At 38.4% G+C, this 25,697-nt stretch overlaps 1 protein-coding gene across 1 annotated transcript in view; it reads right to left on the reverse strand.

The window, feature by feature from the left end:
* Positions 1-793: 793 nt before the first annotated feature.
* Positions 794-25,697, reverse strand: part of LOC140467282 (uncharacterized) — a 30,519-nt gene continuing 5,615 nt past the window's right edge. Inside the window, exons 2-9 of the mRNA XM_072563541.1 lie at positions 23,704-23,744; positions 22,138-22,213; positions 16,857-16,933; positions 12,777-12,856; positions 11,596-11,741; positions 6,398-6,499; positions 5,496-5,598; positions 794-4,218 (exon numbers count right to left, since the gene is read on the reverse strand). Coding sequence (XP_072419642.1) covers positions 4,071-4,218; positions 5,496-5,598; positions 6,398-6,499; positions 11,596-11,741; positions 12,777-12,856; positions 16,857-16,933; positions 22,138-22,213; positions 23,704-23,744 — 773 coding nt within the window. The 3' untranslated portion in view covers positions 794-4,070. The remainder of the gene's footprint in view (positions 4,219-5,495; positions 5,599-6,397; positions 6,500-11,595; positions 11,742-12,776; positions 12,857-16,856; positions 16,934-22,137; positions 22,214-23,703; positions 23,745-25,697) is intronic.

The following is a 25,697-nucleotide window of genomic DNA, read 5'->3' on the forward strand; positions in this document are numbered from 1 at the left end:
GGTTATATCCTTTCTAAGAGGGATAGAAGTAGAGTAAATATTGTGGGAATTTGAAAAATGCTCATATGGTGTTTTTACTAAGGAATATTTGTTTAATAAAATGGAGTTGAACCAAAAACTGAATTCAGTATTCCTTTGCCTGCTTCATCAACACGAGTACATGGGTAAAATATTTTTAGTACATGAACTGGTTGAAGTCCAAAGCACAAACAACAATGGAAATGCTCAGAAGAACTCAACAATTAAAGTTATAGAACCAATACAGCACAGTCCCTTCAGTCCAAGTTGTGTTTCAAGTTCATTGTAAAAGTACAAAACATCTACATGCAGACTTGTCACTTCTAATAAATTAAATAGCATGCTGTTCTTCACGGTTGAATCACACAGTATAGTATTTTATAATAGGACTGTTATGCATGTCACCAAAAGCAAATTTTGGCATGAATCAGTGTCATTGCCTCGCGTTTTAAATGCAAATTATTTTAGATATATATTGCATTAAAATATATATTAACATCTTTATGAATAATAATTAGGTAAGAATTTGATTAACATACCTGAAAATGGATCAATCACCAAAAAAAAGGTATTTTAAGTCCCTATGTCAATTCACCACTGATTTAAATTATTAATAATGACTTTTAAATAATTTTAATTTAAATTGGGACATTTAATCTGTCCTGCTATGTATAGTTGTTAATTTAGCTGGATGTTTAATCAGATTCAAATATTTAATAAATTCACAAGCATTGTTTCAATATTTTATTAAACTTCTAAAAATATGAAATTCAATACAGAGAAGATTAAAAATCCACATCCACATAAAAAAGTCAATGTCAAAATATATGAATTAACATTTATCACTAAAGAGTTTAATGATTCTGTAAAATCAGTAAAAACATGCAATATATCGTAGAACTGAAAACAGCAACTGAAGCCCAAGAATTTTATCTTCCTAACATATAGCAGATTAGTACCATGTGATTATATAAAGGTACTGTGAACATATATGAACTTGTGGGGACCTTGTCAAGGTGGATCCTAAAAACATATTTCCCATTGTAGCAGGCACTAGAACTAGGTGACACAGTTTACAAAGAGAATGTCTGCCGACACCTCATGAATGCTCTCAGCTCACATGAGCAAAACTGCTAATGACGTCCCTCACTCTCGTATTTGTGTGTTTATTTGGGTATCACCATGTTTTTGACTGGCACAGTGTTTCACAAAGTGTGCATATGCAAAGCTTTCCGCATGTGCAATGCGCACCTTTTGGGGATGTCAGGAGACACAGCCCTAAAAATAAGGGGTTGCCCATTGAAGAAAAAGAGAAATTAATTTGAAACTTTCTTCCACAGAAAGTGTTGAGGCAGGCTCAAAGAATATCTTTAAGGCAGCGATAGATAGATTCTTGACTAACAACGGAGTCAGAGTTATAGGGGTAGGTAGGAAAGTAGACAACGGCAAGGTGGCACTGTAGTTAGCACTGCTGCTTCCAACTGCAAGGGCCCTGGGTTCAATTCCAGCCTTGGGTGACTGTCTGCATGGACAGTTGTCCCTGTGTCTGTGTGGGTTTCTGCTCCATGCTCCAGTTTCTTCCCACATCCAAAGATATGCAGGTTACGTAGATTGCCCATGGTAAACTGCCTCATAGTGTCCAGGTAGGTGCAGGGTAGGTGGGTTAGCCATGGTTAATGCAGGGTTACATGGATGGGTTGGATGTTCTTTCGAGGGTTGGTGCGGACTTGATGGACTGAATAGCTTCTATCTGCACCGTGGGGATTCTACAATAATAGTGTTTTGGGGCTTAGTGGTTCGCACTGCTGCCTCTCAGTGCCAGAGACCTGGGTTCAATTATATCCTCACCCGAATGTCTGTGTAGTGTTTGCACATTCTCCCATGTCTCCATGGGTATCTTCCGGGTGCTCCAGATTCTTTCCTCAATCGAAAGAGCAAGTTAGGTGGATTGGCTAGTGTACAGGGATATATAAGTTAAATGTGTTAGCCATGGGAAACAAGGTTACAGGGACAGGATAGATGATGGGCCTGGGTGGGATGCTCTTTGGAGGGTCAGCATGGACTTGTTGGGCCGAATAGCCTGTTTCCACACTTCAGAGATTCTATGGATTCCAGAGTTGGCGCCACAATCAACTCACCCATGACCTTATCAAATGGCAGAGCAAACCCAAAGAGGCAATTCCTATGTTTGTACAAACATACCCTCTAAGATATATACAAAATACAGAACAATAATTCACTTTTATGCCAATTCAATGAGGCACTGCGTAATACAAAATGTTTTACTTTATACTGTATATTTTTAGTTCATTCACAATGCTTTGAGATAGATATATCCTAATTTAACAACTTATTCACGGTAAAGCAAGTATCATTATGAAACTTGAACACACGCCTGCTGCATTTTCATTACCAAACAGCTTTCCAATTGTTTCCAATTAGCCTTCATCGAATATGTTAACCACTTAACTTTCACACATAAAAACATTATCAGACATTTCTTAAGTCATAAAGCTGCTGCTCAACTGTCAGTTTTAAAGTCATAAAGATCTACTATTTTACATAATTACCCTTTACACAGAAGCTATTGTCACCCTTTTAAAAAGAAAATAACCTGCATTTTAAGGAATAAAATTACCCTTATGGAACAAAATACATTTACAAATATTTTAAAATACTTTGGAGATATGCTTTCTGTAGTGATTGGAACAAGGTCAGGTAGGTGGACCTCATTGAATACCAGTTCCCTGATTGGACTAGGATAACAGCCCCAATCAGCAGTCCTGGCTGACAGATATAAACAGAAGTGTCAGGGGTTCTGAACACACTCGGAACTGGTTCTGAGCAAGACTGGTCAGTGTTAAGTGCTATGCATGTGTCAAAAAAGGGCGATTTGGTGATGGGATACCAGCCTTTGTGGAGTTAATTCATTTTTTTAATATTTCTGTTGACAATTGAAAACAGAAATAGAACAGATATGGGTCAGGAATACTAGGTCAGTTAAGTGGAATTAATAGATTTCAGCATGTTTGGCTCTGTTCAGAAGAATCAGCATTATTACATTTCCTATCAAATTTGTATGCAGCAGAAAGGAAAAACTGATGTTGTACCCTCTTCATAAAATAGATTTTGTTGCATAAACTGCAAAAAACTTATCATTAAAAAATGTATAAAATACTTAAAGCAAATGCAGTACTTATACACAGGAGACAGAATTTCTGACATAAAGACAATTATTTTCACAAAGTCAGTGCATAAAAGCAAATTTAAAACACTATGCAGCACACAATATGAATCTGAACAAAGACTTTAAATCTTTATGTTTAAGAATTATGACAACTATATTTAAAGTCCACTAAATATAAGGCCTAGTTCAAAGTTACACATTATTTTATTGTTCTCAGATTTACAGTATTACCTTTCTGCTTTATTTGGCTATATTAGCATATTATCTGGCTTTGGAAAAACACAAAATCGTTTGTTTCGAATCTCTAACAATTTCAATAAATATAGTTATGGTATGGTGTCTCTCTTATTGAACTAATAATCTAAGTGTCTGAACTAGTTATTCAGGAAATTGAGAGGTCAAATCTCATCAGGAGGACTGAACTTTAAGTGGTAATTGATGGTTGTTGGATTGGCACTGCTGTCAAAAAAATCTATTACAAAACTCGTCAAACTCTATACAACTTCAGTCACTCAACACATGACAGGTTTTTAAGCTGCTTTCTCTGGTTACCTATTAAGCCCCTCAGTTATATTAGAGATGAAGATTAAATCTAGACCTTGCTCGTGATTCCTTAATCCCAACAATGAATAATTATATTTTTAAAATCGGTCAACAAGCATTGCAAGATGTCCCAGGTATCCACTCAATTCTTCTACCTTTTCATCAGTAGTGGCTTACCCCTTGCTCTCAAATAAATCAACTGCTGTGTGAAAATTTCATAAACACAAGCGTTCACCGCATAGTAAAGCTTGCTGGCATGCTAAAGCACTGCATCAACAATATGGCTCCTAACTGCCCTTTGCTCATTACATTTAGTTATTTATCACATTGAATCACAGAGGGACGAAGGCTGCGTCCACCTCCAGACTATGAAATCTTCTCCATTTATTATCTGAGTCTCTGTACGAATTCGTGACTCATTTGCTTCAAGAAACTGAACAGCCTTCTCCCAGATCATCTTCATCTTTTTCCTTAAGTAAAAGAAAAGTTTACAAACTATAAAATTTGAAAGTCTAACATTAAAACCTACCTGTTCCAAATAAAATACATTAAAAAACAATGCGATGCGTAGCTCAGATAAATTTTAATGAGGCAGAATAGATATGGAGTTTAGGGTTTCATACACTCTACTCTTATAATTCTTTTTCTCATTTTTGTAACGTCATGTTATTGCTTTGATTTTTTTTATGGCTGACTAAATGATTGATGTGCAGAGACAGTGGCCAACTTATCTCTAGGTCAAAAGCAAAATTCTTGTATAGAAAATAAGGAACTTTAGGCATAATTTTCCAGTTGAAAATAGCAGAAAACGAAAGGCAGTGATGTTTACCTACAAATGCCAGGTTTTTATTTTCTTGATCAGTATAACTGCTGAGAATGATACAAGTCACAGCAGAGGCTGCCACTTATCTGTTGCAAATAGAGGACTGCGCAGTAATAGCCTGTTTTCCAGTGGTACTTCCTGACTTGGAAATATGTCATTGTGCCTTCGCTGTCACTGGGTCAAAATTCCAGAATATATTCCTTAATAGCATTGTGGTAACACCAAGGAGGTACCTCACCACATGAAGGCAATTATGGATGGGCAAGAAAAGCCTCCAAAACCTACAACTCATAATACATTTTAAAAGGTAGCATGGAAATATTGTTTGCACCCTTATACAGTGTTTTTTCAGTTTAAAAAAAATACTTAATTTTTGGAAGATTGCATGAATAGTTGCAATAGCTTTGATTTTGGTGTATAAATGCAGTCACATTGCTTTCTGCCGATTAATCCTAATAACAATAAAACGTACAACTACATGAGGTTCAGTTGATTTCCGAAGAAAAAAACAGTACAAGTTGGAACTGCAAATGCTCCATATATCTATTTATAGAATCCCTAGAGTGTGGAAACAGGCCCTTCGACCCAACAATCCACACCGACTCTCCAAAGAGTATCCCACCCAAATCCATTCCCCTACCCAATTATTATACACTTACCCCTAACTAATACATCCCTGACACTATGGGCAATCTAGCACGGCCAATTCACCTAACCTGCATATCTTTGGATTGTGGGAGGAAACCCACACAGACAAAAGGAGAATATGCAAACTCCACACAGGCAATCGCCCGAGGCTAGAATCAAACCTGTGTCCCTGGCGCTGTGAGGCAGCATTGCTAACCACTGAGCCACCTTGCCAGCAAATTAAAAAGAAATACCAGTGAATAATCGTACAAAGTTTTTTTGTAATAATAAACAGACCTGTTCTCAGGTTGAATCAGAGTGTCACGGACATGAGGGACAGGTACATATGGTATGAGTTCTAAATCTTTTTCCCAGTCTTGATTATGGGCACGAACGACAGCTGTTTTAAAATTAGAACAGATTGAGCTTTATTTACAAAGCAAATTATCTGATAATAGTACATAATCATAAGACAAATAGCACAATTAAATTTATTTTGCTATATTAACTGAAAGACACAATTTGTTTCTTTGATAATGACTAATTAATGATAACCATATCATTGTTTATCAATCTTTAACACTGAAACAAATGGTGACTTTGCAGGTGAAACACTTCGTAGCGGGTGTTTAGGAAGATGTTCAACTCTTCTACAATCAATCAATCTCAAGTCCACATCACATTCTTACTGAATGTTTGTATTAGCCCACTGAGGAGAGCTCTCTCAGATGGTAGCCAATTCCATCCCATCCTAACATTGAAGATTTGATTACAAATGGAATGATTATGTTGGTACCTGGGTGAGATAAGGTACTTCTCACTAACTTCATTTTCCTAACATGTAAGATTGCTTGGATAAGCTGTGTGAGAGTTATTGAGTTAGAAAAATTATATCTGAGTACTAAGTTTCACAATTACATTGCAAGGAGCCTAATTTGCCACTAACTACTGAACAGAAAGGAACTGCATCCTAGCCACTTTAACTTGACACAATAACTCAAATGTGGCATTACTATTACAAGAGCAAGGAACAGAAAACATGAGAGAAGGAACATGGGTACTTGAGTGCTAATCCCAAAACTAGCATAACTCCTACTAAGTTGCATTCATTTGAACACTTGCACACATAAGCACTCTTTCATAATTCACGATTTTAGCAACATGTCATGCAGAACAAGAAAATAATAAATGTACAGTACCTATAATTTTGTTCACCATTTCATACACGGCTTGCTCTCGGTCCTTCATTTTCTTCAGCTGGTATTTCAGAAGTAGCAACATGATCCACAAAAGGCTTAAAACTTTAGAAAAATACATCGAAGCTCATCAACTCAGTTATTTTTGGTGGCTTTTTGTAATAAGGTAAATTGTTATGGGTTCTACCCTAGGAATTAATTTAATATTCAACTTAGCTTTGTGTGTCCTGCTTCCTCTCTGTGCTTCGCTGTCTGATATTACAATCTTCAGCTGTTCTGTCTCTACTCTCAAAAAGTATGTCACTAAATCCCTCTATCTTTCATTTCTTGATACTGCAAAAGCCTTCTCAAAGTCTCCTTTCACCAAAAGCGTGGTTATCATATCTGCTATTGCTTGGAGTTACAGATGTTATTCATTTATGCACTGTTACACAATTGAACAGAAGATCTCAGAGTTACATCTAGAACTTTACATGCAGTGGTTAATCTATGACTAATGTAATTTATGATTTATATCATTAGGGACTTCGATACTGGACATTCATCTGGAAGTGGGTAATGAGGATGTTTTTAATGACAATGAGGTAGGGGAAAAGAATCACAACTGGGGAAAGTTAAAGCTATGATATGGACATTGACAGTACAGTACTGTGATGCAGTAATTAGAGGTATTTTCTAATCAACCTATCCAGATATTTTATTCACTTCTGCAACAGGTGGGAGTTGAACCTGGGCCTCCTGGTTTAGAGGTAGGGACACAACCACTACTTCAGGATTCCTGGTTTCTGAGTTGCTCTTGCAGCCACAGTATATATACGGTTAGATCAGTTCAGTTTGTGGTCAATAACAGCCCCAAGGACCTTGCCAGTGGGGGATTTATAATGGTATCATGTGTAAATAGAGTCAGAGATGTACAGCACAGGAACAGACCCTTCAGTTCAACTTGTACATGACGACCAGATATCCTAAACTGACCTAGTCCCATTTGCCAGTACTTGGCCCATATTCCTTTAAACACTTCGTACTCATATACCCATCCAGATGCCTTTTAAATGCTGCAATTGTTCCAGCCTCCACCACTTCCTCTGGCATCTCATTCCATACGCGCACCACCCTCTGCATATAAATTTGCCCCTTAGGTCCCTTTAAAGTTTTTCCCCCTCTCACCCTAAAACTATATCCTCTAGTTCTGGACTCCCCCACCCCAGGGAAGAGACCTTGTCTATTTCCCCTACCCATGTCCATCATGATTTTATATACTTCCACAAGGTATATACCCCTCAGCCTCTGACGCTCAAGGAAAAATAGCCCCAATCTATTCAGCCTCTGACTATAGCTCAAATCCACCAACTCTGGCAACATTCTTGTAAATCTTTTTTGAACCCTTTCAAGTTTCACAACATCCTTTCTATAGGAGAAAGACCAGAATTGCACACAAGAAGTGGCATAACCAATGTCCTGTACAGCTGCAACATGACCTCCCAACTCCTATACTCAATGCTCTGACCAATAAAGGAAGTCAAATTAAACAACTTTTTCACTATCCTATATGCCAAAGCTATCTCATGTCTCCTTTTTGCCCTCCTGATTTGCCTCTTCAGTATACTTCTACAGCCTTTATACTCTTCTAAGAATTCACTTGATCTCTGCTGTGTAAACCTGACAGTTGCTTCCTTCTTTTTCTTGACCAAAACCCCAATTTCTCTAGTCATCCAGCATTCGTTACACCTGCCAGTCTTGCCTTTCCCCCTAACAGGAATATACTGTCTCTGGACTCTCGTTATCTCATTTCCCATTTTTCAGCTGTCCCTTTACCTGCGAACATCTGCTCCCAATAAACTTTTGAAAGTTCTTGCCTAATACTGTCAAAATTGGCCATGCTCCAATTTCGAATTTCAACTTTTAGATCTGATCAATCCTTATCCATCACTATTTTAAAACTAATAGAATTATGATCACTGGCCCCCAAAGTGCTCCCCCATTGATGCCTAGTCACTTGCCCTGCCTTATTTTGTCAAGAGGTGATAGTTAGATTCTATCTTGTTGGTGATGGTCATTGTCTGGCATTTATTTAGCGCAAATGTTACTTGCCACTTCTCAGTCTAAACTTGGATGTCTTCCAAGGCTTGCTGCATTCAGACATTGCCTGCTTCAGCATCTGAGTCGTCACGAATGGTGCTGAACATTGTTTGCTAATGACTGTACATCCCCAATTCTAACTTTATGATGGAAGAAAAATGGATGGATGAGATGCTGGGGCTTTTGCATGCTCCTTCCACTGCTTTGTGATTGATAACACCAGAGCCTTTCTGAGATGCTCAGAATGGCTGGCACCTTTGCAAATGCTTCTTCTTTAATTTTTGGAGTCTTAGGCTACAGAGTCCCATATGTTGGTGGTGATGCTTGTTTTTCTGGGAACTATGAGGACAAGAGTGTAATGTTTTCTCAGCCCTCCTGCTAATTGAAGGGGAAGGTCAAACAAAAAGCCGAAGGTCCAAAAATAGCCTGTGACCTAAAGAACAGATGGTAAGTGAAAGGAATGCTGGAAATCCAGAAATTGGTTGAGAGCCATGACGTGCTTGGATATTTCAGCATAGTCAAGATCATCTCAACCACTTAAGAAGCTACACTACTGAATGCCAAGAATGGAGTGGCGCATGTACAGCACAGAGAAGTGGTTAGCACTCACAAGAAGGAGCATTTCAAGGATCTCTTCAACCGGAACTCCATCCTTGTCAAGGGTACCCCTGACAGCTTTGGCAAATAGGATTAAGGAGAATCCGAAGGGTTTTTACAAATACATGAAGGACAAATGATAACTAGGGAGAGAATAGGGCCCCTCAAAGATCAGCAAGGCAGCCTTTGTGTGGAGCCGCAGAAAATGGGGGAAGATACTAAATGAGTATTTTGCATCAGTATTTATTGTGGAAAAGGATATGGAAGATATGAATAGATGGTGACATCTTACAAAATGTCAAGATTACTGAGGAGGAAGTGCTGGATGTCTTGAAATGCATAAAAGTGGATAAATCCCCAGGACCTGATCAGGTGTACCCTAGAACTCTGTGGGAAGCTAGAGAAGTGACTGCTGGGCCTCTTGCTGAGATATTTGTATCATCGATGGTCACAGGCGAAGTGCCGGAAGACTGGAGGTTGGCTAATGTGGTGCCACTGTTTAAGCAGGGTGATAAGGACAAGCCAGGGAACTACAGACGTCGGTGGTGGGCAAGTTGTTGGAGGGAATCCTGAGGGACAGGATGTACATGTATTTGGAAAGGCAAGGACTGATTAGAGATAGTCAACATGGGTTTGTGCATGGGAAATCATGTCTCACAAACTTGATTGAGGTTTTTGAAGAAGTAACAAAGAGGATTGATGAGGGCAGAGCAGTAGATGTGATCTGTATGGACTTCAGTAAGGCATTTGACAAGGTTCCCCATGGGACACTGATTAACAAGATTAGATCTCACGGAATACAGGGAGAACTAGCCATTTGGATACAGAATTGGCTCAAAGGTAGAAGACAGAGGGTGGTGGTGGAGGGTTGTTTATCAGACTGGAGGCCTGTGACCAGTGGAGTGTCACAAGGATCAGTGCTGGGTCCTCTAATTTTTGTCATTTACATAAATGATTCGGATGCGAGCATAAGAGGTACATTTAGTAAGTTTGCAGATGACATCAAAATTGGAGGAGTAGTGGATAGCGAAGAGGGTTACCTCAGATTAAAACAGGATCTTGACCAGATGGTCCAATGGGTTGAGAGGTGGCAGATGGAGTTTAATTCAGATAAACGTGAGGTGCTGCAGTTTGGGAAAGCAAATTTTAGCAGGACTTATACACTTAATGGTAAGGTCCTAGGGAATGTTGCTGAACAAAGAAGCTTGGATTGTAGGTTCACAGTTCCTTGAAAGTGGAGTCGCAGTAGATAGGATAGTGAAGAAGGCACTTGGTATGCTTTCTTTTATTAGTCAGAGTATTGAGTACAGGAGTTGGGAGGTCATGTTGCAGCTGTACAGGACATTAGTTAGGCCACTGTTGGAATATTGCATGCAATTCTGGTCTCCTTCCTATCAGAAAGATGTTGTGAAACTTGAAAGGGTTCAGAAAAGATTTACAAGGATTTTACCAGGGTTGGAGGATTTGAGCTATAGGGAGAGGCTGAACAGGCTGGGGCTGTTTTCCCTGGAGCATCGGATGCTAAGGGGTGACCTTATCGAGGTTTACAAAATTATGAGGGGCATGGATAGGGTAAATAGGCAAAGTCTTTTCCCTGTGCTGGGGGAGTCCAGAACTAGAGGGCATAGGTTTAGGGTGAGAGCGTTAAGATATAAAAGAGACCTACAAGGCAACTTTTTCACTCAGAGGGTGGTACATGTATGGAATGAGCTGCCAGAGGAAGTGGTGGAGGCTGGTACAATTGCAACATTTAAGAGGCATTTGGACGGGTATATGAATAGGAAGGGTTTGGAGGGATGTGGGCTGGGTGCTGGCAGGTGGGACTAGATTGGGTTGGGATATCTGATCGCATGGACGAGTTGGACTGATGGGTCTGTTTCCATGCTGTACATCTCTATGACTGCATAATGTCTGCTGTAACATTAACACAACTGTGTTCAACTGTGCTGAAAAGGTCATCTGACATCTGAACCTAGGTACAATCAATTTTAGTAACCTCATGTGAGAAACTTACTAATTATTTAGATTACCAGTTTTATTGCTAAAATGCAAATATTTTACAACATTATGATGTGAGTATTTTGCTCCACTAATCAAATTGTATAATTAAAATAACTTGATAGAATAATATATTTGTTGTAATGAACAACAGAAGAATAATTTTTAGTTTCAAGTATTAAAGTACTTGGGACACTGCTAATATTAAATAATTTGAGCAATTCAGAAGATAATCTTCTACAAATAACAAAATTACAAAAGATATATCACATTTTCCCACATATTAAACCCATAATGCAATAAAATTGAGATTTAAATTCAGCGAGTGACTTCTGCTAGTTTCTTGTTAGAAATTACCATGAGCGCTGTTCTTGACAATTTATTTCAACAATTACCTTTCTAAGAATTGTTACCAAATCTATCACTGGCCTTATCCGAAGGAAAAATCAATTACTCTGTGGCTGATAATTTTCAAATCTAAAGCAGTATATCAAGTTATAGATATATTAACAGTATCAATGACTTACCCAAGATAAAGATTAACATTCTGTGAAGAATAGTATAAACAGCATGACGGAGGCGACAATATAAATTCATCTTTGGACGAGTGGATTCAAGACAGATCACTTGATCCACTGAAGTCACTGATGTTTCAGAATCTTCACCAACTAGCCTGTAAGCAGATATTTAAAGAAGATAAATTAAATAAACATTCTTCAAGGGAATGTCTGTAACAATCATTTTTTTAAAATCGTATAAAACTCTTAAAAATGATTCAAGTCTGTTATTCAAATTTTACATTTTTATTATGGATAACCACCATAATTACAAGAGAATGAATTATAAGTCCAGTTGAAGCCAACCCACTGTTTATGCTATCCATCAAGTAACTTGAAAGTAATTTTAATCAGAAGCTTCATCAATACACAAATATGGTTTTTAGGATTCAGAAGCTGCCAGTCTCCAATTGGCTGGCAGTTTCTGATAAAACAGGATGTTGCTACTGTGATTGGCTGAGACATTTGCCAGTCAGCTCTTAAATTAATTGGTGTATGAAAAGGTGATCTTACTTGGCAATGAAGGGCAAGAAATTAGTTGACATCTACTTTCAAAAAGGGAAGTTGGTTGACCTCTCAAGAAGGAAAAATAATAGCCAAGAATGAGATAGACGTGCCATTTTAAGGTTGGAAGTTTGCTAGCTGAGCTGGTAAATTTGTTCTCCGACGTTTCATCATTACGTGAGATAACATCATCAGCGAGCCTCCATTGAGGCAATGTAGGACCTCATTTACCAACCTCCCAGAAAAATAACCGGAAATGATTTAACCTACCACAACATACCAAGACACAAATAGAAAATGGGACAAAATACCAGCACTTCAATGGAGGCTCATTGATGATGTTACTTCACATGGTGACGAATATCTGAGGACAAATCTACCAGCTCAGCTAATAAACTTCCAACCTGAACCACAACCTAGGCCGCAAATCTTCTCAAAAATTGCAAGTACCATTTTAAATCTAGTCAAGAAATGGTCAAGAGTTGTGTCTCAAGTACCTGTTGTTTTAAACTTTTAAATAATTGTCAACAACACAGTGAGAGGAAGGTAACAGAATTCCATGCACAATGACTGGAGGTTATGTTCTACTTTATGCATTCAAATACTGTTCATTAATTTCAGCTAGAATTTACAAGAAAACAACTCACCTAATCCCAAAGTCTCGAGTACTCTGAATGATCCATTGAAGTGCCTCATTAAATTTTTCTAGATTAGGTATATTATTAGTCTGGGAAAGCAATATTAGTGAGGAAACAAATATAAATAAAGACATTTTAAAAAAATATTCAAGCTATTATGCTTCACATCACTGCACAAGTTTCATTTTTCCACCATCAAGATGGTGCTGAAATTTAAGAGAAAATTTCAGAATGTATTTAAGATTCAAATCTAGAAACAATTTGAGGACAAGACATTCCTATTCCTGAACCTTACAATTTCAATAACAAAAATCAACATTTAATAAAAATAAGAAAAACAGTATGTGAAATGTGCTGGTGGTCATGCGTCATTATCAGAATAGGGAAATCATATGCTATGGCAGAGGTAAATATTGATTGATAAACCAAGCCTCCAAAGCCACCAATCAAACTCTTACATCAGCTTTTACACGTGCTTTAGAGCACAATCACCATCTAGGCTGCACACGGATTTCAAACATATCCAACATCCAACAAAACTAGGCATTCATGAGGTGCTGCAGGCCATCAACAACAGAACTACATTCAACCACAATCTGAACATCATGGGCTGGCAGATCTCCCACTTTACTATTAAGCTGGGGGATCCAACCCTTCTTTGTTCAATGCAGGGAAGCATGCTACAAGTGGCTCCAGTCATAGATAAAAATAAAATGTAAACTTGTAAAGCAAGAACACAGGACTATGTACATGCTAAGTTATGAAATCAGCATTTGACAAACATGACTAAGCAATCATACAGTTAACTGATCTGACAGAAGCTCTGTAGTCCTGCCACATTCATTGTAAATGGTGGAGGACCATTAAACAATTAACAAATGAAAAGGACTCTACAAATATCCCTATTCTCAATAATGGGTGAACGCAGCACATCAGTGTCAAAGAGAAGGCAAAAGCATTTACATGCACCTTGAGCCAGAAGTGGATGATCCATCTCAGCCACCTCCAGGGGTTTCTAGAATCAGCCTTCAAACATTTTAATTCACTCCACTTGGTATCAAGAAATGGCTGAAAACACTGGATACTGCAAAGCATGGATCCAAATAACATCTAGCAATGGTACTCGAGACTTATGCTCGTATAACTAACCACATCCCTAGCCAAAGTGTTCTAATACAGCTACAACAATGGCGTCTACCTGGAAATGTTGAAATTTGCTTAAGTATGCCCAGTTTACAAAGGGAAAAATAAAACAAATCCAAATCAGTCAATTGCTTTCAATCAAAGTAATGAAAAGGTACAACAACAGTGCTCCAAGCTGCGCTTACTAACAATAACCTACTCACTGATGCTCAGTTTAGATTCTGTCAAAGCCACTAGGGTCCTGAACCCATTACAGCCTTGGTTCAAACATGTACAAAACTATTGAACTTCAGAGATGAGATGAGGTGAGAGTGACCTTGATTTCAAGACAGTATGTGATAGAGTATAGAATCAAAGCAAATTCAAATCAGGCAACAACTCTCCACTCATTGGAGTCATACTTTGTGCAAGAGGGCTGTTGTGATACAGAAGTAGTATCTCTACCTTTGAGTCCGGAGGCCTGGGTTCCAATCCCATCTATTCTAAAAGTGTGTAATAGCATTGCTGAGCAGGTTGATTAGAAAATGGGCTAAAAAAAAAGAAACATACTATGTACAAGGGCTCCTGTGGTAAAGTGGGAGTGTACTCACCCTTGAGCCAGGAGACCAGGTTACACGTCCGGGTAATAACATTTCTGAACAGGTTGATTAGAAAATAACTATACTTTGTGCAAGGTCTCTTGTGGTGCAGCAGTAGTGTCCCTACCTCCAGATCAAACAGCCTGGGCTCAAGTTCCACCTGCTAATGGGGTTATAACATCTCTGAACAGGAGAAGTAGAAAATATGCACATTTTCCAAGGCAAGACAGCTGTTCTTTGAGGTCACTCATTTTAGACCGAGTACCTCACTGTAAGAATTCCTCAGGGCATTTCTTTTTAAATTAACCCATTCAGAGATATAATTACACATCACAAACACAACTAATGTTCTGGGACCAGGTCTGAGTCCTGTCACAGCAGATGGTGGAATTTGACATAAGTAAAAAAAAAAAATTGGAAATTAAGAATCTACTGATGGCCGTGAAATCATTGCTGATTGTTGGGGGGGGAAACAATGGCTTACAAATGTTAAGGCAAGGAAGTCTACCATCCTTACCTGGTCTGGCCTACATTTGACTCCAGAGCCACAGCACTGTGGTTGACTCTCAACTGCCCTCTGAAATGGCCTAGAAGCCACTCAGTCAAGGGGAGCTAGAGACAGGCAATAAATGTTGGCCAGCCAGTGATGCCCATGTCCTATGAGTGAATATAAAAAAACTCTGAAGCAGGTGGGACTTGAACCCAGGCCTCTAGGCCCATAGGCAGAGACATTACCATGACACCATAAGCACCCTAATTCTTCAGGGTAGATATGTGCTAATCAATCTGCACAAACACAGTATTACATAACTTTGGGATTTGAACTCAGGCCTCATGGCTCACAAACTCCTCAAGCTAGGCATAACTACCTTCAGCTGCTTCATTAATTTTCTATCATAAGGCCAGAAAGCTTGCTCATGATTGAAATTGCAGGAATTCCTAAGCTCAATTGGCTTCAGCTGCTTCAATGACCTTTCCTCATCATAAGGTCAGATTTGGAATATTGACTAACAAACGGACAATGCTCAGCAATATTTGCATTTCCTCAGATATTGAAGTAGCCCATGTTCATATACAAAAAGACATGGACAACACCCAGATTTGGGCTACTGGCAAATAATATTGCCTGGCACAATGTGGTACAAGTGACCATCTCAAACAAAAAGGAATCTAACCATCTTCCTCTAGAGACCCTACAGTACCCTGACCATTGCTGAATCCCCACTCTCAACATCTTGGGGGTTAACATCAACCAGAAACTGAACTGGCCCAGCCTTATAAATACTGTGGTATAATGAGTTGATCAAAGGCTAGAATCCTGCAGTGAATAACCTGCCTCCTTCTCTCCAATGCCAGTCTTCAAAATGCAGGTCAAGATTGTGATGTAATACTTTTCACTTGCATGGAGGGTGCAGCTCCAACAACACTCTCCTTCATGTGAGCCTGGAGCATATATTGCAAATTTTGCTTTCTCAGCCCACAATGTTTTTACCTATTACAGTTAATGGACTGAAAAATCACTGCCATTAAGTGTACCATTTCCTGGTATGCATGCAGCTATGATCAGTAACTCTAAATTTTTAACCCCTTTGTACCAGGAATATAAAAGTCGCAAATATAGTTTGATTGTGTAAAAATAAGTATCACTGTTACATATTTCCAGCTCTAAACCTCATGTGATCTTGCAAATAAATGCACACAACAATAAGACCAATTTGTTTAAAGTACATATTCTTTGGCTTCTTTTTTTTCTATTAGATTATTAGATTACTTACAGTGTGGAAACAGGCCCTTCGACCCAACCAACCCGCCGAAGCGCAACCCACCCAGACCCATTCCCCTAGATTTACCCCTTCACCTAACACTACGGGCAATTTAGCATGGCCAATTCACCTCTTGCCGAGGTAGAGCTCCAATGGAACTAATCCAATGATAAAATGATGACCACTGTGCAGGAGTTATTGTAGACGAGTTATTATCGTTCCATTGCACACCTCAGCAATAGTTCAGTACACTATTTAAATGTCAATTCTCTTCATTAAATGCATTCATTAAATGCAATGCAATTGTTATGCACAATATTAGTATACACCAGTTGTAGCACCTTTTTATGAACTCTTTGGTTCAGTATTTAAAAATCTCACTGACCCATTTTTTTTTCCAAGAGTTACTGAACACCATGTTAATGTTAACAAAGGAATCTTCAACGAATGTTTTAACACTATGGCAATATTACATAGCTGATTTTCATCTGTTTCCTTTATTTCCACAAGCAGAAGTCCAAAACTTCTAATTTTACAAGATACAAATAACCATTAACTAATCTTATGTACATTAAAAATATTTTACATTAAAATGTATAACTTACTGCTAAATGTCTCTGTACATCAGCGACTGGCACACATTTGGTCTTCAGCAGATATTCAGATCCACACTCAAACTCACCTACAAGTCAAAAAAATTAAATTGTTTAACTTCAATCATGCACTTTGTAACTAAAAATGAATCTCCAAGTACATTGAAGATTCAAACATTCCACATTAATAGAACATTACAGTGCAGTACAGGCCCTTCGGCCCTCGATGTTGCACCGACCTGTGAAATCAATCTGAAGCCCATCTCTGCGGCACTATTCCATTATCATCCATACATTTATCCAATGAACATTTAAATGCTCTTAAAGTTGGCAAGTCTACTACAGTTGCAGGCAGTGTGTCCCACACTCCTACTACTCTGATTAGAGAAACTACCTCAGACCTCTGTCCTCTAACTATCATACCTCAATTTAAAGCTATGCCCCCTTGTGCTAGCCATTACCATCAGAGGAAAAAGGCTCTCACTGTCCACCCTATCTAATCCTCTGATCATTTTATGTGTCTCTGTTAAGTCACCTCTCAACTTTCTTCTGACGAAAACAGCCTCAAGTCCCTCAGCCTTTCCTCCATACCAGGCAAAATCCTGGTAACTCTCCTCTGCACCCTTTCCAATGCTTCCACATCCTTCATGTAATGCGGCAGCCAGAATGTTACGTAATAACAAAGGGCGGCCGCACCAGAGTTTTGTACAGCTGCAACATGACCACAGGGCTCTGAAACTTAATCCCTATAACAATAAAAGCTTAACACACCATACACCTTCTTAATAACCCTATAAGCCTGGATGGTAACTTTCAGGGATCTATTTACATGCTTATCCAGGCTACCAAGGGTTTTACCATTAGCCCAGTACTCTGTATTCCTGTTACTCCTTCCAAAGTGAATCACCTCACACTTTTCCGTATTAAATTCCATTTGCCACCTCCTAGCCCAGCTCTGCGGGCTTATCTATTTCCCTCTGTAACCTGCAACATCCTTCCGCACTGTCCACAACTCCACCAACTTTAGTATCATCTGCAAATTTACTAACTCATCCTTCTACGCCCTCATCCAGGTCATTTATAAAAATGACAAATAGTAGTGGCCCCAAAACAGATCCTTGTGGTATACCACAACTAAATGAACTCCAGCATGAACATTTCCTATCAACCACCACCTTCTGTCTTCTTTCAGCTAGTCAATTTCTGATCCAAATCACTAAATCACCCTCAATCCCATGCATATTTTATGCAATAGCCTTACCTTGAAATCTATATACACCACATCAACAGCTTTACCCTCATCTACCTGTTTGGTCACCTTCTCAAAGAACTCAATAAGGTTTGTGAGGTACGATGTACCCTTCACAAAACCGTGCTGACTATCCCTAATCAAATGATTTCTTTCCAGAGGATTATAAATCCTATCTCTTGTAATCCTTTCCAACACTTTACCCACAACTAAAGTAAGGGTCAATTACCACGATTGTCCCTACTCCCTTTCTTGAACAAGGGGGACAACATTTGCTCACGTCAGTCTTCTGGCAGTATTCCTGTTGACAATGACAACGTATAGATAAAAACCAAAAGGCTCTAATTGACATAATGAAAAAGAATAAATCCAACTGCATTCAATTTATTAGCACATTAGGTTGGGTTGACAGATTTTAAAATAGCTGCAAATAGAGAATTACATTTTTTACCCAAGCAGTGTAAAGGGAAAGTAACAGGTTATATTTTCACAGTATATGACATTGCTGCAGTTACAGAGAATGCAATTGGGTAAATGCCAGTAGATTGACATGAAGAACACTGCAAGATAGAAACATTATGCTTGGTTACTGCCAACTACAAAGGTCCCTCTACAATCACATAAAAGACCCTGCAACATTTTGAGTGACCAGGTAACTGACAAGATTAACACCATCCAAAAAGACCGTAATTAATGAAGGCTTTCAGTGTAAAGATGAACGTGCTTTTATGTGCAAGAAGACAACACATCAGAGATTCATTTATATACATTATTTTCTGGTTATAATCCAGAAGCACGTGATTTTAGATAATTCTTCAATACTTCCTAAAATTAATGATGAAGAATCATAGAGACAAGAAGCAGAAAAAGGTCATTTGTCCCTTCAAGCCTGCTCTGCCATTCAAATGGTCATGGTTATTTCAAGGCCATAATCCCGCTTTCTCCCGATATCCCTTGATATATTTAATATCCAAAAATTTCTAGAAAAGCTGTTTCTTGAGTATACAGGTCAACTGCCTATCTGTGGAATCAGTTTCAGCGGTTTCAGTTACCCGTGTTTTACCTTGACCCGCAGTAAATTACGTGAAACATTCCGGAACCGGGGACCAGGGAGCTGCCAAGAAGGTAAATTTCCCATTTAAATGAACGGGTTTGCACCTATCCATGGTTTGGGGCTTCGGCGGTAGGTCTTTGAACGCATCTCCTGCGGGTACCAGGGGACTACTGTATTCAGTGCCTTTGCCTCTACGTCCGTCTGTGGTAGAGAATTCTACAGGTTCACTAACCTTTGAGTCAAGAAAATTTTCCTCATCTCAGTCAGAGTCAGAGAGTTATCCAGCATGGAAACAGGCCTGCACTGATCAGATATCCTAAACTGATCGAGTGCCATTTGCCAGCATTTGACCTAAATCCCTCTAAACCGTCCCGATTTATGTACCCATCCAGAGGCCTTTTAAATGTTGTAATTGTACCAGCCTCCACCACTTCCTCTGGCTGCTCATTCCATATGCGCACCACTCTCTACGTGAAGTAGTTGCCCCTCATATCCCTTCTAAATCATTCCCCTCTCACCTTAGACCTCTGCCCTCTAGTTTTGGACTCCCCTAGAGAAAAGACCTTGGTATTCACCCTATCCTTCGAAGCACCAGGGAAAATGCCCCACAAATAGCTTATCCCATATCCTTTTACATAAACATTTGTGCTTAAATTATTTAAACAGTACCATTAGTTACTTTGAACAACACATTTAACAGGCATAACATGATAGGCAAAGCCCATGTTTACTGCCTCCCAAGTTTTCAAGTGAGTTGCATTTTGTGTTGTAAATGTATGAACAGCAGAAATAGGCCACTAGGCTCCTGGGGTCTTCTCTACCATTTAATAACCTCAAATCCAGATCCACACTATCCCAGATAACCTTTCTTAACAAGAAGCTATCCATCTGTCTTTAAAATATTCAAGGATGCCTCTTCTAACACTTTCTCAGGAAGAGTGTTCCACAGATTTGTGAAACTGGTAGAAGAAATTTCATCTCATCTCTGATTTTTAACCAGTGACCATAGTTCTTGATTTTCCATTAAGAGGAAACATCATCTTGACATTCACCTTGTCAAAAACCCCTCAGGATCTAATGTCTTAATCAAGTCACCTCTTTTTCTTCTAAATTCCAGTAGATGTAAGCATAGCCTGTCCAGTATTTCCTCATAACATAATGTAGCCATTCCCGGTATTAGACTAGCAAACCTTCTCTGAACTGCTTCCAAAACATTTATATCCCCCCCTTAAATAGGTTGACCAATACTGTACACAATAATACTGTATGAGGTTTCACATATTCATGCACACTCGTCTTATGCAATTCATGTACCAGGACATTAAGCTATCTCTGCATCGCAAAGTTCTGCAATCTCTCATCATTTAGACAAAATGCTTACTTTTTATTCTTTCTGCCAAAGCGGAAGTACATTCATTTTTTCCCCCATGTTATATTCCATTTGCCCACTACCTAAACGTATATCTTTTCATAGCCTCCTTACGTTCTCTTTGTAACTTACTTTTCAACCTGTCTTCTTGATATCAGCAAATGTAGCAACTATATCTTCGATCTCTTCATCCAAGTCATTGAAATAAATTGGAAGCAGTAAAGATCCCAGCATCACTTTCTGTGGCACAACACTCATCATAACGTGTCAATCTGAAAATGACCAATTTTTGCTTTCACTCTACTTCCTGATATCCAGCCAATCCTCTGTCCATGCCAACATGCTACCTTCTACACCATGAGCTTCTACTTTCTGTGGCACCTTATCAAATTATTTCTTTAAATTGAAGTACACGATATACTCAAGTCACCCTTATACACTGAATGTGTTACTTCCTCAAAGACGCTGATAGATTGGTTAAAGATGATTTACCGTTCACAAAACCATACTAACTCTGCCTGATTACATTGACCTTACCCAAGTGCCTCGCTATAATGTCTTTAGTTAAAGTTTCTAACATTTTCCGTATGACAGCTATCAAAAAAAAACTGGTCTATAACTTACTGTTTTCTGTCTCCTCCCCTTCTGAATAAAATAATCACATTTGGTGTATTCCAGTCTAATGGAACCTTCCCCAAATCAAAAAAGTTTTGGAAAATAAACTTTGCTTGACCATTTCCTGGATTTTGGATCAAAATAACCACTCATCTCCAATCATTCAATACAGCAGAAGTTAACACTATCTTCAGCACTTACAGAACTCATAACCAAAACGGTTCAACCAAAAAACAGATTTTTTTTTGTTGTTTTTTTATTCTCCTGAGTAGCGACTGAAGAATAACCTCAATTTCTCACGAATGCATGTAATCCTAGAGATTTTACAATCCATGCAATGGCGTAGAAAATAATTGAACAGCTGCTTCTATTCCTATAGAGAAACATAAGTCATCACTCTGACTCTCAAGCTACCTGTGACTGACAAGAGGCAACGCAGTGATACACTGCCTGCTTACATTTCTTGGTTATCGTGATGTAAGTATAGCATTTGAAATTGCTGAAAAACTAAAACCAGACTGAGTTTAAGAGGGTGAAGTACAAAGATGCAGGGTGATTGAATCAAAGAAGAATTTTACATAAAAACATTGATAATGCCAGAATTATTTATACACTTTACCTTCATTACGAATGCTTTAAATATTCTCTTGAATTAAGCTGATTTGAATGCAAAGATCATGAGCTAGGTTACATTATGCAATCCCTCAAGCTTGCTTAATTATTGAAAAGATCATAGTTGATCTTCTACCTCATCTCCCCTTTTCTGCCTTTTTGCAGAATCCTTACTTGGCAAAAATCTACTGAATGCAATCTTTAAAATGTTCAATACATTATCCACAATTTTGATTACATTAAACAATTTATTCTCCTATTGGAAAGCAGTATTATGGTACATGTTAAACTGAATTTTGTGGATCTTTCATATTTTCCTTAGCTGTTTACATTTTTTGTAGCTAGTAATTTACAGTAAGAATACGTTCCCCTTTGTGATTATCCTTCAACTCACCAGCTATTTCTGCCAAATACTCATACATTTCAGACAACATGAGCATTATGATTTTGCGTTCTTCAGCTTGGCAATACTAGAAAAAAAAGAGTTGATAAATGAAATTAAAGTATAATAAAAATAATGCTTGAAATGTACCATAATCCAAAAATAAGAAGTGCTAAACTAATTAATGAAATATGTTGTATTTTATCAAGCATATATTGGTGTGATTACAGTCACAAATTACTTAATCTAGCCTATCATTTTTCAGAAACAAATAAAGTAATGCATAATACCTCAGTTTTGTTTTATACTGCAAATACCGTTTTACCAGTTACTCCATCTGGTATTATGTGCTACACATTGAGTACAGAACAGTGACCTCTAGTGTGTTATTAATGCATTGGAAAACCTGTGTGTGTGGATGTTCAGATCTTTGGACAACCTAAAAACTGAATGAACTGCGAATGCTGGAAATCAGAAACCAAAACAGAAGAGAAGATTCTGAGGGAGGGTCACCTGACCCGAAACGTGAACTCTGATTTCTCTCCGCAGATACTGCCAGACCTGCTGAGTTTTTCCAGCAATTTCTGTTTTGGCTTCACATTTTTGATCATGTAGGTACACAGTACAAGTCAGCATACACATATCATTGATATCTGGTCAGTAGTACAGCATTGTGGGTCTAGTGGATCTGTGAAATGGATAACTAAGCCTTCAATTTAGATTAATGATGATCAGAATTTGCCACATAATACTGCAACTGCCAGCCACTGGTAGGGAGTCATAATCACTTAAAATCCATTGCTTATTCATTCAAATGCTTTCATGATTTTAGGTTTTTAGCTTTAAACTGTCTAATAGACTTCATTTACAACAAGATGAGAGTGGACTCGATGGGCCGAATGGTTTACTTCCGCTCCTATGTCTTATGGTCTAAGATAATTTGAACAACAATAGAACGAAGTTGTCAAAGTAAAATCTGTCTATAAAGAGTCTCATGGCAAACTGTTAGTTCCCTTTCCTCCAGGCGGACGTTTGGGTTCAGGCCCACCTGTTCCAGAGGTGGCCATAACATTTCCAAACAGACTGATTAATAATCTTATTTGACATATATACTAGTTCTACGGCTGTTCAGAAAACACTCGATATGCAACATTAGTCTTGCTAATAAGATAACTGCTCTTTCTGAAAAAGAAACTATTCCTGTGCTAAGGAAGAAAACAGATTTCCACAAGGATCACTGTTGAGAAATTCTACAACTGATTTATCACCTACAGGCACTTTGTAATAGTTATTTTTGGCAACAATTAGATCCAGGAAAAAAATTGGCATTTATAAATGCAAAAATAAGATTTATTTTAATACAGTGAAGCATATAGGAGTTGACTGGAGACAGAACTTTGCTCGATTACATAAAATTTGCACTTCCACTATACCTTCGCAATATTGCCAATGCCTCTTAATATTGTGAAGGAGTGGAGTGAATATCAAACTTAGATTTCTGTGAATTTTATAACATTCTCCACTTTAAAATTTACCATCTAAGTGTTAACTATAACTGGGAAGAAAACAGTTACTCACTGCGTCAGTTTTCCCATTGCAATCCACTGGCAGCATCTTAACTAAAATGAAAGAAAACCATAGATTATATATATATAGAATCACGAGATAATTAAATACAACTATCTGATATGCCAAGCTAATGCTACAAATGGTATTTCAACTGAATCCATATAGTGAGTGAGAGCTGTTGAGAAGTACTGTCCCTACCACTTGACCAGAGGTCTGGACCCAAGTCCCATTTGTCCCTTAGATATTTCATAATGTGTCTGCACAGATTAATTACAAATACATATTAAAGCAGTAAGATTGCAGTCAAGTGGCAAAATGGTACTGTCCTTACTTGTGGGGTAGGATATCAGAGTTTGAGCTTCATTATATGATATGGTGGCCACAGAAATGTGGTATAAAACACATTCAAATGCAATGATTAAAAAAAAATTGTAAGAACCAGTTTCCATAAGATTGATGCAGGTCTTTAGAAGAGAGTAGTCAGCACTTAAGCTGTATTGGGTAATGAAGCCAACATTGTCCAATTGCAGAATCACATTTAATGTTGCAATTTTTACACGTACAAATTGGTCAGTATGGTCAGTGCCTTGCTTGTTGTGTACAGCCAAAGCGACTTGCCGTCTGATATGATCAACCAGTAATAGCATGTATGGCCTACACATCTGGCATAATATCAGTGCTGAAATGCATATTCCACAATGTGCCAAAACCACTCATATCTTTACATTTGATGACAGCATCCTGTTAATTGAGCACACCACTCGTGTTTCTACTGCACTGCAGCAATGTGAAGCAGTTAGCTTCACCTGTTGTTCACATTTGTGACCAGACTGGTAACAGGGTTACTAGCTCACACCATGTTCTATGCTGCACTTAGTTTTAAATACATAGATTTTTTTAACCTCTTATTAAAAAGTTCATCCATGGAGTGTGGCTGTCATTGGCTGGACAAGCACTTCTTGCTCAGCACTAATTGCTCTTGAATTTAATGGCTTGGTATGCCACTTCAGACAGCAATTCAGAGTCAGCCATTTTACTATGGGTCTACAGTCTACAGTCACATGTAGCTACACAAGATAAGGATGGCACACTTCTTCCCCCTAAAAGGACATTAGACATTTACATAGGAGACATTAATTAAACATTTCATCAATCTATGCTGCTGTATTGTTTCAATAGATAACCACACCATAAACACTACCTATGTAAAGCACAATTGCACCATAAACTCACTTAAACAGATATGGCTTGGCAACCTAATTAACTCTCTCTTCAAACATATGATAAATCTTTCTGACCATGCATTATCTGAAAGTGATGTGTTCGCCCTTGTATCTGGTTTCGCCTTAGGTGTCAGAAGGTTCTGAAGAAGGGTCACTAGACCTGAAACATTAACCATGACTTCTCTCCACAGATGGTACCTGCAGAGTTTTTCCTGCAATTTCTGTTTGTATTTCTGATTTCCAATATCTGCAGTTCTTTAGTTTTCTGCTTTGGTGCGAGTTCATCCCAAAACAATAGGCAGAGATGTTTGCTGAATTTGAACTTCTCTACTTCCAGCTAGCCCACCACAGACCAGTTTCCATTCAAGACAGCAAATCCTTGAAGGCATGCCAAGCTGATCTACCCAAGCATATTGCAAGTTTCCAAATAATAAATCAATTTTCACATTCATTGTGAGAGCTTGATAGCATTGCAAGACCTCAAGACAAATATGGACATACAATCAGTAAACCCCAAAGGGACCAGGATAGTCATCCTTAACAAGTCATCTACGTCAACAAAATACAACAATATAGTGTTGCTGAGCAGAAGCTAATAGCCAAGTTTGGTACCCATGAGGATGGCCACAATCAGGATCTTGAGCTCATCTCACACTACAGGTGACCCCACTACACTATACACATAATCACACCCACACAGATCCTCTCTCAATCACATGCTCTCTCTCAGACACACACTCATGTGCACAACCTCTCAGAGGCATATACTCCGTCACACTC

Source organism: Chiloscyllium punctatum, chromosome 45, assembly GCF_047496795.1.
Source record: "Chiloscyllium punctatum isolate Juve2018m chromosome 45, sChiPun1.3, whole genome shotgun sequence".
In the NCBI taxonomy this organism is placed as follows: domain Eukaryota; kingdom Metazoa; phylum Chordata; class Chondrichthyes; order Orectolobiformes; family Hemiscylliidae; genus Chiloscyllium; species Chiloscyllium punctatum.